General features: G+C 39.7%; 1 protein-coding gene across 1 annotated transcript in view; it reads right to left on the bottom strand.

Annotated features, from left to right (window-relative positions):
- The window catches only part of gabrb2b (gamma-aminobutyric acid type A receptor subunit beta2b), a 107,353-nt gene extending 97,633 nt beyond the window's left edge, over window positions 1-9,720 (bottom strand). Inside the window, exons 1-3 of the mRNA XM_079485962.1 lie at window positions 9,534-9,720; window positions 9,327-9,418; window positions 8,699-8,766 (exon numbers count right to left, since the gene is read on the bottom strand). Coding sequence (XP_079342088.1) covers window positions 8,699-8,766; window positions 9,327-9,418; window positions 9,534-9,709 — 336 coding nt within the window. The 5' untranslated portion in view covers window positions 9,710-9,720. The remainder of the gene's footprint in view (window positions 1-8,698; window positions 8,767-9,326; window positions 9,419-9,533) is intronic.
- Between the last annotated feature and the right edge of the window lie 2,441 nt (window positions 9,721-12,161).

Here is a 12,161-nt window from a genome sequence, read left to right as displayed (position 1 = left end):
GCATCCGCTGCCTGCACTTGGGTTCTCCTTCCACGATCATAACAGAACGAACGAGCCATCACAGAACCCAGCAGCAGCATGGACACTGACCGGTCCAGCTTGGCCCGTCACCTCTGCAGTCTTCGCCAGGGAAGTGAGACTGTGGACGAGTATGTGGAGAGGTTCCTGGACATCGCGGAACAAGGTGTGTTCGGGGAGAGGGAGCTGGCGGTGCTTTTCAACGCCGGTCTCAGAGAGCCACTCTCTCGCTCGGAGATGAGGGCGATGAGGCCGTTGGACTTCGACGCCGTGTGGTTAACTGCCGCAGCGCGTTCGGAGTCCGCGACCTCATCAAACCCAGTTTACTCATCTCCGTTGGTAGCGATACCAGAGAGTGGTCCTCTGCAGATCGGTGTTGTGGGCATCGCCACGCACCACTCTCCAGCCTCTGCAGCCTCTCCACAACCGCCCAGTCTCACTGGCAAGCGGGGGAGACGGGAGACTGGAGTCCTGGGGGTCCTCGTCCGAGGCCTCCAATCCCGAGCCGCCCGTCCCATTCACATCTTTCCTGCAGCCGACCACCAGGCGGGTGGCTCGGCTGAAGAAGAAGAGGCAACGGAGGGCGGCTCGGAATCCGGTGGTCCCGGTGGTCCCGTCAAGTCCGGTGGTCCCGGTGGTTCCGTCCAGTCCGGGGGTCCCGTCAAGTCCGGGGGTCCCGTCAAGTCCGGGGGTCCCGGGGGTCCCGTCAAGTCCGGTGGTCCCGGGGGTCCCGTCAAGTCCGGTGGTCCCGGGGGTCCCGTCAAGTCTGGTGGTCCCGTCAAGTCCGGTGGTCCCGTCAAGTCCTGCCCTGCCGGCCTTCCAGCCGGCGTCAAGTCCTGCCCTGCCGGCCTTCCAGCCGGCGTCAAGTCCTGCCCTGCCGGCCTTCCAGCCGGCGTCAAGTCCTGCCCTGCCGGCCTTCCAGCCGGCGTCAAGTCCTGCCCTGCCGGCCTTCCAGCCGGCGTCAAGTACTGCCCTGCCGGCGACTTCGCGCTCTCGAGCGCCGCCCCCCAGGGTGTCCCCTAAGTCCCCTGGGACTCCGCGCTTCCGAGCGCCAGGGACAAAAACTGTTCCCCCATGTCCCAAACCTTTTGGACTTCCTCCCATGGACTCCTTTGTTCCCCCAATGAACTCTGCTGTTCCCCCTCCCCCCCTCCCTTGTTTGTTATTTTTATTATGTCATCCCAACCCCTTTGTAATTTATGCTTGTCTGCCGTTGATCTTGTTTTCCATGTTTTGCCTTGTCTTGTCGTTGTCCCAGTCTGCCCTGTCTTGTCAGTCTACCCCTTGATGAACACCTGGAGGTGTTCATTTAAGGGGGGGCTTATGTCATGATTCCGCTATCATGTCATGTTTATTCTTGGTCTTGCAGCGGAGTCATGGCATAGCCTTAGGTTTTGTGTGAGAAAGACATGGCTTTGTTTTGATTCTGACATGCCATGTGCTTTCTCGTGTCTCGTCAGTGTTTCCCGCCATCTCGTTTCCTCGTTAACCTTCCCTGAGTGTTTCAGTACCCGCACCTGACCCTTGTTAATTATCCTTTGTCTGTCTCCCTATTTAATGCCCTCTTGTTCATTGTCCTGTGCTCGTTCGTTGTACATGTTTCATGCTTTTTGCCATGTCATGTCTTGGAGTATTTGTCTTAGAAAGGTTTTGCTAGTCTTTGTGAGAGTTCATGTCAGTCTTAGTGGTTTTTTGTTAAGTCCTCCTTCAAGTCTTGTATGTTCTTTTACCCCATTGTGGGCTTTGGTTTTGTTCCTGTTTTTTGAATAAATCCCTTGTTAACCCCTTCATCTCGTTTCGCTGCCTGCAATTGGGTTCTCCTTCCACGATCATAACATTCCCCAATATTCAATTTGTTCCACTTCATTCGTTTTTTTCAAACAAATCTGCTGTATGGCTTATGTTTTTGGTATGTAATTTTGATTCTTGACAGACCCAGTCCTGATTGCTTTCATATTGAGGCTTATTTCATTTCTATACTAAAAACATTTGCCAGAAAATTAACAATAATGCTGATAATGATCTAAGCGTATGGCGCTGCTCATAGTGATTGACAGAATTGTTATTTTTGAGAGACTCAGAAAGCAACATTCACATAAACCTCTCTACTCCTTACTGTTCTTTCTATGCCTAGGCAATGAAACACAATTAACTGGACAATGTCCCACAAGTCTTGTTTTTGCTGTCCCAGCAAACAGAGCATCTTGATTCAAATGCTTCATTTTCATTGAGAACCTAATTTCAGTTCAAACACTTGGCTAAACCATTCAAAACATAATGGTAAGAGATAAATGTGTTTCTCGGATGAGATTAACATTGAATTATTACATTTCTTATGTTTATACTTTTATTATTGTATAATATGCTTCTTGGTTAGCACTTTGGTTTACAGTGTAAAAATGAAATTCAGAACATTTATGTACATTTAACAAAGGATTATGCAGTCAAACTACAAGCAACCAATCCTAAAACTAACCTTATATCAAGTATGTTGATACAAATTTCTTATTTATTAATTGTAATTACATTGCAACAAGGACACATTAAAATAAATGTAATTGATTTCCTCTGAAATACCGTATGTATATATATTTTTATTTTAAACACTGCATACAAATCGCCTCTAACAATTGTTGGTCAATTTGGTAATTCTAGTCTTTGAAACAAACCCCTTTGTGATTTTTTTGTTTATATCATTTCCTAATGAGGGAATTTTTCTTTAGCTTTCTCTAATCTATCAAACGATGTAACTGTTAAATTGTGTGTACACAATAAGGTTTAAAAAACAGTTGCTTGTAATCAATACTCATATCCAGTCTTGTATGCAATGAAAAAAGTATTGTTCAAGTTCTGAGAGAAAGTTTTGCAATGATGTACTGACCCACGTGAACTGACCACAAGACAGTTATCTGCTCTGTCTATCTCTAAACAAATAGCCTCTCATCTAAATACTATAAAATGGTTAGCACAAACACTTCTGTTTTATGTCTTTCAAAACAATTATGTGTCAATGGATCAATGGATATTTTGTAAGCTGGTCAGTAACTAAAAACTGAAATGGTTTTCTGAAAACCATCATAAACAATAAAAAAAAGGTTTGTTTGCCTGTAAAATGTAATTGTGCACTTATGCTCATCTGCTTTACCATCAGTTTCCTCCAATGCACTGCAGTACACATGCACTGCAAATTGTATAAAACGTACAAATAAAATCATACAAATCAGCCACATCATAAAAAAGAAACAAATTCCTGTGAGATATGTTGGTGAAGAACCTTTTATAAAAGGTCAATTCCAGTCCTCTGATTGGTCAATGCTTTATTCACAATACGACACATGTATGACCAGCTCACCTAACAATTATGTGTATCGCTACGTACCCCTTAGCAACCACCCTAGGTGTTGCTGTTTACAGTCAATCAGGGACTTATTTTTTTTAATATTAGCTTCAAAGGTATGTACTCCACATCAGACAGCAACGTATCTGACATTGCAGAATGTCATTTACGCTGCTACCTATGGGTGGGAGTCAGAAAGCCTGCAGCTTTAATATTGGCATTTTGTTGTAACCGTTTTATAAAAGCAATAAGGTAATTGAGGCTAGTGCTTTATAGAGAATAAGTCACAGCTGAAGGGGTTGCTAATTCATGTTTTATACAACCGTTCTTTCTGATTCCACCAATATCACTACCTTTACCACTTCACTGACTGTTTGTATCACTCCGCCACTAAGCTTGCTTGGTCTATGCTATCCTCGCAACTCTAGAAGCTAGAATTTACAAATTGTACGCAAAATAATTTGCTTTACAAATAAACGCATGAACTGCAAACAGCACATGGATGTACATGTGAAAGAACTTTCTTACATTATATCGATCAAAACTTAACACATAATACTTCTCCAAGGTACGCAAACATTGTTTGCGTGTTGAACTGAAACCGATGCTTCACGTTGACTGTTGAGATCTAAATGTATGGAATAACAAACTCCAATGCTGAAAATGTCCACTATACACCATGATAATGGGCATAACATGGACTTACAGAAAGGAGCCCCCACTTCCTTTAAAACACGGAGGGTTTTAAATACACTCTGATGTTGTTTCTGATTTATCTACACACTTGGGCCGTCGAACTGTTGTATAAATGCAATATCGCTCTCACATAAATTTGTAAAATTTTCTAAATTATATTATAAGCATGAGCATAATTGTATACATTTTGTGTATATTTTCAAGGCTAATCAGGTTTAATGCCATATTTGTTAAACGTTTCACATTGACTATTGCACAATAAGTATTTGACATCTTTAAAGAAATCCAGAAAGGGTATGACCATAGTAAATGGCAGAGAGAATAACACTTATACAATACATATAGAGCAATGAATTGTTAATTAATCCATTAAAGTTAATGGTTCTCTGGAAATGCATTACCTCTGTGAAGTTGGCAACCCACATAAGTAAATTGTTACCACAACTACATTATTGTGCTGATTTGTCATAGCCATACCGTGGTAAGCTGTCACAATAGCTTTTCTAATAGCTCTTTATCCAATTCTAACTGTTGCTGCTACCATAATGTCTTAACAGATTCCCAACACCAAAGCACAGAGTTTACCATTACAAATTTCATTCGAAATAAATCAAACTTAATGAGTCTGTAGAATCTTGAGAGCTGAGAGCAATGTTGCATTTGATAGCAAACTGTAAAGCTCGCATAAAGTGCTCAAGTTACCCAGCTTTCTCTTGTCTGAGAATGTAATTCCCAAATAGCAACTGTTCTCAACATTCTATTCTCCATCAATCCACCACACACAGAGTTCACATCTCTCTTACACCTTGTCTGCAAACACACAAAGGAATGGCCACACCAGGCACTCTTTCTTCTGATATAAAAAATACATTAGGATACTGATGGGATCCATTATATGACCAGTTATTGTACAGTGCAGGGAGGCAAATAACCTAATACATCTAGTTCCACAATGTCTATAAGCACAAACTCAGCTGTTTTTCCGTTAGTTAAAAGCTATAGTCAGGAAATTGTTTCAGCAAATGGAAACTCCATTCAGGGGATGGTACTTTAGGTTCAAGCCATAATGGATGCATTTCCTAAATCTTTAAAACTATGCTGAACTTATTGCAAACAGAGTGTACCGAGTTGAATACTCATCAATAAATGTCAAGAGGTAATACAATCTTGCGATATGCTTGGGAGACCAAGACCGACAGCTGAAACTTGCAAGCTGTGCCAATATACCTCTCTGGGTATTTAAAAAAATGTTCACTCAAATAATAAAACACACAAATTTATCTGGTGTTAGGTTTCTAAGTAGATAGGCCTACTAGATGACAACCATTATGGATAATAAATTTTCTTGAGTTTTACTATCAGCATTATAAAAAGCTTTAAGTGCAACCATAATGTGTTCTCTTTGGCCTCAGTGGGGTTCATAACTTTGTTTTCATGGTTCTAGCTCTGTTTAAAAAATTCTCATATGTATTTTATGTAATCGTGTGTGCCTTTTAGTCTTCATCTGTAGCAACTACTTAGGGACTGAACAGAAATATCCAGTATGTCTTTGTAAACCTCAACCCATAAAATAAAGCATTTACTATAAGTATATTAGGTTAACACTAAAGTAGTGGAATATTTACATCTCTGCTTATTCACATCTCAACATGCATTAATGGTGAAATGCTATTCCATGCTATTCAATAAAATAATTTACTGTAGGTATATTTTATAAAATGAGCATTCAGCATAATCGCACAGAAGCCCACACATACATGTAGGCTGCATTAAGGTTGTTCGGAAACAAAACTTTGGAAATGTTACACTTTTGTCTTTTTTTGTGATTTGTGATGTTACGATTGGTTAGTTGAGTAGGCAGTACTAAAACACCTGTAAACGGACAAATGATTTAGCATTTTCAGAAGGAAATCCTAGTGCTTTTTGCGGTACCTCAGGCTTTAGTTCTGTGTAAATGAAATGCAGCATCAGAGCGGTTTGCCTTGATACTTAGCATGTCATGAGTTATGTTGACTGTGCTGTCATTGTTGTTGGTTTAATTTTGAATGCTTCAGATTCTGTTGGTGCATGTCATCTACAGAAAGTTATCTACAAAACAAAGTTTGGATGGAGCCTGTAGGTTAAGCTGTGTGGGCTTAATTAGCTGCAGATGTTTAATCTTTCGGGTGTTTTAGATCAAATCCTTACAAGAATGTTTGAGGAATACCAATTATGTGTAAAACTGTAGCTCTGGGGTGTGTTTCCCAACAATATAATGCTGCTTAATGTACATTTTGTCATTTAGCAGACGCTTTTATCCAAAACGACTTACACAGAGTACAATGAATAGTTTGCGAACAAATTTGAATACACAGGATTGATTTATTGTTTATTTGACACATTTTTCTTCTTTAAAGCTTACATGCTGAAACCACATCTTTATAAGAAATACTCTTCTTAGAGGAAAAACATTTCTGAATTTAAAGGCACTTCAAACACCACGATCTATTTGGGTTTCAGTTGTGGCCTGGGGGTTAGAGCATTGGGCTTGTGATCAGAAGATTGCTGGTTCAAATCTCAGTACCAGCAGGTCATGACTGAAGTGCCCTTGAGCAAGACACCTTACCCCTGATTGCTCTGCAGTAATGTGTCACTGTATATAAACTACTTGTAAGTCGCTTTGGATAAAAGCGTCTGCCAAATGAATAAATGTAAATGTAAATGTAATGTAAATGTTTCCGTTAGCCTTAAAACTGTGACACTATTCATTTACACTTTGGTATCACTGTTGCCTCTTTGTTTGTATTCTTTTGGGAATTCATGTTCACCCAAGGCACTGTAACTAGTGTGACCTTTCCCCCAACCACACCCCTGCTGGCCTCCAAGAAAATGGCATGTTGGTAGTGTCATGAAGCTTTTACAAGTCAATGTCAGACAGTCATATTGCTTGCAGCCATGTCTGACCTATAGCATATAACACCTACTGTGGGCCGATGCAGAGATCTTTGATGATGGAAACATGTGACCATGTACCTGAACAGAATTGAATGACGAGTAGGTCTTTAATGTGAAGCAGAAAACCTATTGAGTGCAGTGCTCTCCAGTGACGAGCCAGTTTCATATAATGTAAGTTCATATATAATTTAATGCAGCGGAAGCCAGTCTTGAGAGCTCTATGGAACAATAGGTAACTGTATTTCAAGGAATTGTTTGCTGTGCTAGCATTATCTACAAGGCTGAGAGACTTCGAACTTTGATTCAAGCCCTTCACATGTTTCAGGGGGAAATCAGGCAGGCAAAATCTGTTTTACATACTTAAATATTGGAAACAAAAAAGTCCACATAACTCAAGACACACCCATATTCAATGTAAGGGCTGAAGTGTACACAAAACCCAGGCATTATTATGAATAAAAAATAAAAATAGTAATAAATAAATAATGGTTATCTTTAGTGTATTGTATGGAGTCATGCCATTGCGTGGATGTGTACAGAGTCAAATATATTGTAAGATTGAAGATTCAGAGATAAATGCCTGGCCATTTCTCCTTTTTTCACATTTTGACGTGAGCCTACGTAAGTGCCAGAACCAAATAGTCCCTACTGCCACAGGGAGCTGCTTGACGTCAGAGTTCATGGTGAGTTGGACAATTTCTCTAGCTATTCATCCAAGAAATGTTTAATACAGATGATTGCATGCATGATCCACGCTAATAAAATCTAAATATGAAAGGGTGTGGGGCAGTGATCTGGGTGTTTGTGCCTTCTTGGCCTAGTAATGAGATAATGTGGACACACACAAGTGCTCTTAATTAGACATACACGTGCATAAGCAGACATTGTGCATATAGTAGATGCGATTACATACATTTACCTAGAACATGAATGATAGCTATGTGATTGCAGAGAGTATAATCACATGCAGGAGTCACGCATTCTTTGTCTGAAAATGTTTTTCTGTTTGCAAAAAATCTATATAATTCACAGTAAACATCTCTGTACTATTTTGGGAATATTAGAAAGGCTGCTAAGAGTACACATAACAAAAATACAACACAACTAGGTCCTGCTGTTCGAAAAAAAACATGCCAGATCAGTTTGTCATTAACATCACCAAATTCATTCTGACTTCAAACACAATGCGACATGTTGTACTCCCTACCCATCACTAGGGGATGCTCTTGTATCTAAAGAAAAAAACAATACCTAACCCAAAGGGTGCAAATTGTATAAAAATCCAAGACAAGTGGATTCTGCTTGGTATCCCCAACAATACTAAAACTTTCAGTCGATATGCATTAGCAAATTGCTGCCATGGAAACCAAATGAATCCTCTGCTGACAATTTAACCTATTTATATGCGAAATGTAAAATTATTAAAAGACATAAAGCTATGCTTTGCAGTATATTTTGCAATACGCCTATTAAACCATCTAAGGCATTACTGATATAAAGAAAAGAAACAGACTGGAAAGATCCCCATTAAGGATATTTGAATAGATATACAGAATATAAATATAAAGGTATACAGTATGATCTCTCCTTACCATTAATGTAATCGCTTTCTCCCTCACACACACACACACACACACACACACACACACACACACACACACACGCACACACACACACACACACACTTCCATAAGGACAGCGTGATTCACTTACCATATTAACTTCTGAGACCATGTCTATGCTGGCTATGTCTATATTCATCCCCACTCCAACTGGGGGACCTAAAACCAAACCAAATTAACATTCAAGTTGTTATAGATATAGTTCATGTGGCTAAAATAGATGAACACAGTTGCACCATTCTTAACCCGACGTCAGCCTGATAACATCTAAGGCAAGGTGAAAAGTAAAAGCACATACAACTCTACTATAATAAACGTATGAACAAGACAAGATAATTAATCAAGATCATTCGTACTGGAAATTAAAATTACATTGGAATTGGTCGACATAGTTTAGCCATTGACGGATCCTACGACTGATTAGTTGTAAGAAACCAGACGGAATTACGCATAATTACACAGATAAAACACGCAATTAAAACTGGTGTTTTTAATTGAGCCGTCAACTTTACGAAGCTGTTCTTTACAATCACGTTGTTTCATCGATTCTGTCAAAGCAAGTGAAACGAAGTCAATAATATCCAAATACAATGCGTAAATGTGCACATTTGCGCGTAACGCTGCATTTGCTCGCTGAGGATCATACTGCATGAAAGATTATGTTAAAAGGCTGACGAGATACACCTCATGCAAACTCGGAATATTTGTCCTGCTTTTACCTCCAAAATCTGGCCTCAGGCGAATGTCATATCCTTTTAATAGTCTATCAACCGTTTCTTTCACAATTGACATATTGCTTGGATCATTAACGCTGCAAACAGGGAATATACAGCGTTAGATTCAGATGTACACATAGAGATCGTTTTATTTGTTTTGCATGGAGTACAGACAGCCATGAAGTGAGGAGAGATGTGGGTTAGACTTACCTCTGCGCACACACCACGGCCACTAACACGGGAAACGTCCAGACACGAATAACGCTCATTTTTCTTATTCTATAGATCGTCATACTTTTATATGTTTTCTGGTTTCCGTCAAGACGGGGAAGATCCAACTTAGAGTGCGCTGTGCAGTAATTCCAGAGTGGTGCGCATGCGCACATATTCCAGCGCAGCATCCAGGAGCGGTGTGGTGCTGCTGCTGCTGGAAGAACACTTCCCTAGGCAGAGACTGGGAAATATTAAAGGGAAATCTTAGAAACACCAGGAAGACTTACACTTTTACAGAATGCAGGTGCATCATACAGAAAGGAATCCCTTTTTTCTTGAGGGGCCTTTATAAAGCTACTTCAATGTATTTTGACTTATATCACAGTCACAAAAATAAAATTGCCTTATAAAAAGTAGATGAGGAGACTTGATATGGTATACTTTTAAAACAGTACTTTACATGATGCATTACAGAGTATGAATGGATTGATTAAGGAATCTTAGACTGTAAGTCACATCCCAACACGTGGGGGATCCAAAGTAAGCCTGGAGTGTGAAGAAGATCAAAGAACTAAGTAGGTTGTGAGTTTGTTGGTTATTTAGGGTGTTAAGATTTATCTGAAGCTTAGCTTGTGGTATGTTACATACATTTAACAGTACAATCTAGACTATTATGATTTATTTTTACCATATATTGTGGTGGATCTCGGTTCACCGTCTGCCAAAGTGTTTGTAACTTGTTTGCTTTGCTGTGAGCGCTGTCAAGATGTTAGTGAATATGTAACTGAGTATGGGCCAAAAAGTACCAGTTCACAACTACAATATCGTTTGAGCTACAGTATATTGATTCATGTCTGGTATTCTTGCTCTATCTACCAATTTAGAGTTTTAGATCACTAACTGATATTCTGTCATTCTGCACTTAAATGCCCCGAAACAACAGCCTGGACGTCATTGATTAATGAGGCAACAAACATCCATCCTACAATACTGCTATAAGCTTGACAGTGCTTGCACAACTAGCTATCTAAAAAGAAAATAAACAAAGTAAATAGGTGGATAATAGATTTAAGATGTTCTTTATATTCTAATAGCTAATTGCACGTTCCACCTGGGGTACGTCGACGTAGCCCCTCGCGGAGTGTAATTATGATATCAGTAACCAGGAACTGCTGGGAATAAAGTTGGCCCTAGAGGAATGGCGGCACTGGTTGGAGGGGGGCTAAACATTCCTTCACTGTCATAACTGACCACTGCAATCTAAAGGAAGGTCCATTTACCTGGACGCTATATATGTTCACCCCAGTCTTTGTGTCATTGTCAGGTCTAGTTGTTTTTTGTCATGTTTCTAGTGCTGGCCTCTTGTTCCGTGGATGTTTACCTTTATTATATACCTGTGGATGTTTACCGTTATTATATACCTGTGGATGTACAAATGCTCCATGGATGTTTACCTGTGGATTTACTTATGTTCTGTGGATGTTTACCTGAGTTCCTACCTGTGGATTTACTTTTCATTAAAGATAGCTTGACTTTCCAACGTCAGCATTTGTGGCATATTTGTTCATTGTTTAACTGTGACAGTAACCAATGCAATGCTGGGCTAATAAGCTTATACTTTTTTTGTTGTGTAAGAACTCTAGCTGCTGCATTTTGAATTTGAGTTATTGTAATAAGCTTACAGGGCAACAAAGGGTGTTAGATAACGATGATACAAAAACATTAACTGTAAACATTAGTAATTGTCATAGTTGTAGTCCAACACAAACAGGAAGAAACTTCATTTAAGACACCTCTGGAACTAGAGCAACAAGGAAACATAGACCACTTGAACAACATGAACAATCACCAACAAAGGCCTGAACAAGGGGCATCGCTGGGGCTATTAATTTGGGGCTTGAGCCCCGATTATTTTAAATCTACCCGCAAAATGTTTTTGACCCGGAACTGTCCTCGGTGTTCTTGAAATTATGATCGAAATTCATGATTTTCTTTATTCTGCAGTACACTGAAAAACTTTTTTTTAAATGTTGGTAAAATAAACATTGGTCCCTCTTGACTTGCACTGGTTTTGTGTCCATACAGTAGAGCAGTGATTCTTAACTCTGGCGTGTGGGATCTATTGTTCTGCCGAGCCTTGCCCCAAGCCTGAAAAAACAAAACTGAACAAGCAAATGAAAGTCTTGAGAATTAGACACATTCAACTTAAATTGGATCTGCGCAGATAGCTTGGCGTATTACTTTAAAATGTTGTTGGAGTGATTCAAATGTATGCAGAACATTCTGTCCTTGAATCGCTGTCACGGTACTTTAATGTCATATGCAGATAGATTTGCACAGCGCCACATTAATTTGAATGCGTCTAATCCTGAAAATGTTAATTCACTTTTTCAGGTGTGTCTTATCAGAGTTGTGTCTAAACTCAACAGGAAAATTAGTGTTGGGGACCAAAGTTTTGGGTTAGCAACATGTCATGCAGAAAAAGAAAGTCATACAGGTTTAAAATTAGGGTGAGTAAATGAGGAAAGAATTTTCATTTTGGGGTGAACTCTCCCTTTAAACAATGCAAATTATCTTTACACTAATTTCACTTGTTTTCAAAGAGCTGTAGTAGATATATATGCA

The sequence above is a fragment of the Barbatula barbatula genome (genome assembly GCF_947034865.1).
Source record: "Barbatula barbatula genome assembly, chromosome: 22".
In the NCBI taxonomy this organism is placed as follows: Eukaryota; Metazoa; Chordata; class Actinopteri; order Cypriniformes; family Nemacheilidae; genus Barbatula; species Barbatula barbatula.
Note: the sequence above shows the minus strand (reverse complement) of the source record. Positions and strands in the feature narration are given on the sequence as shown.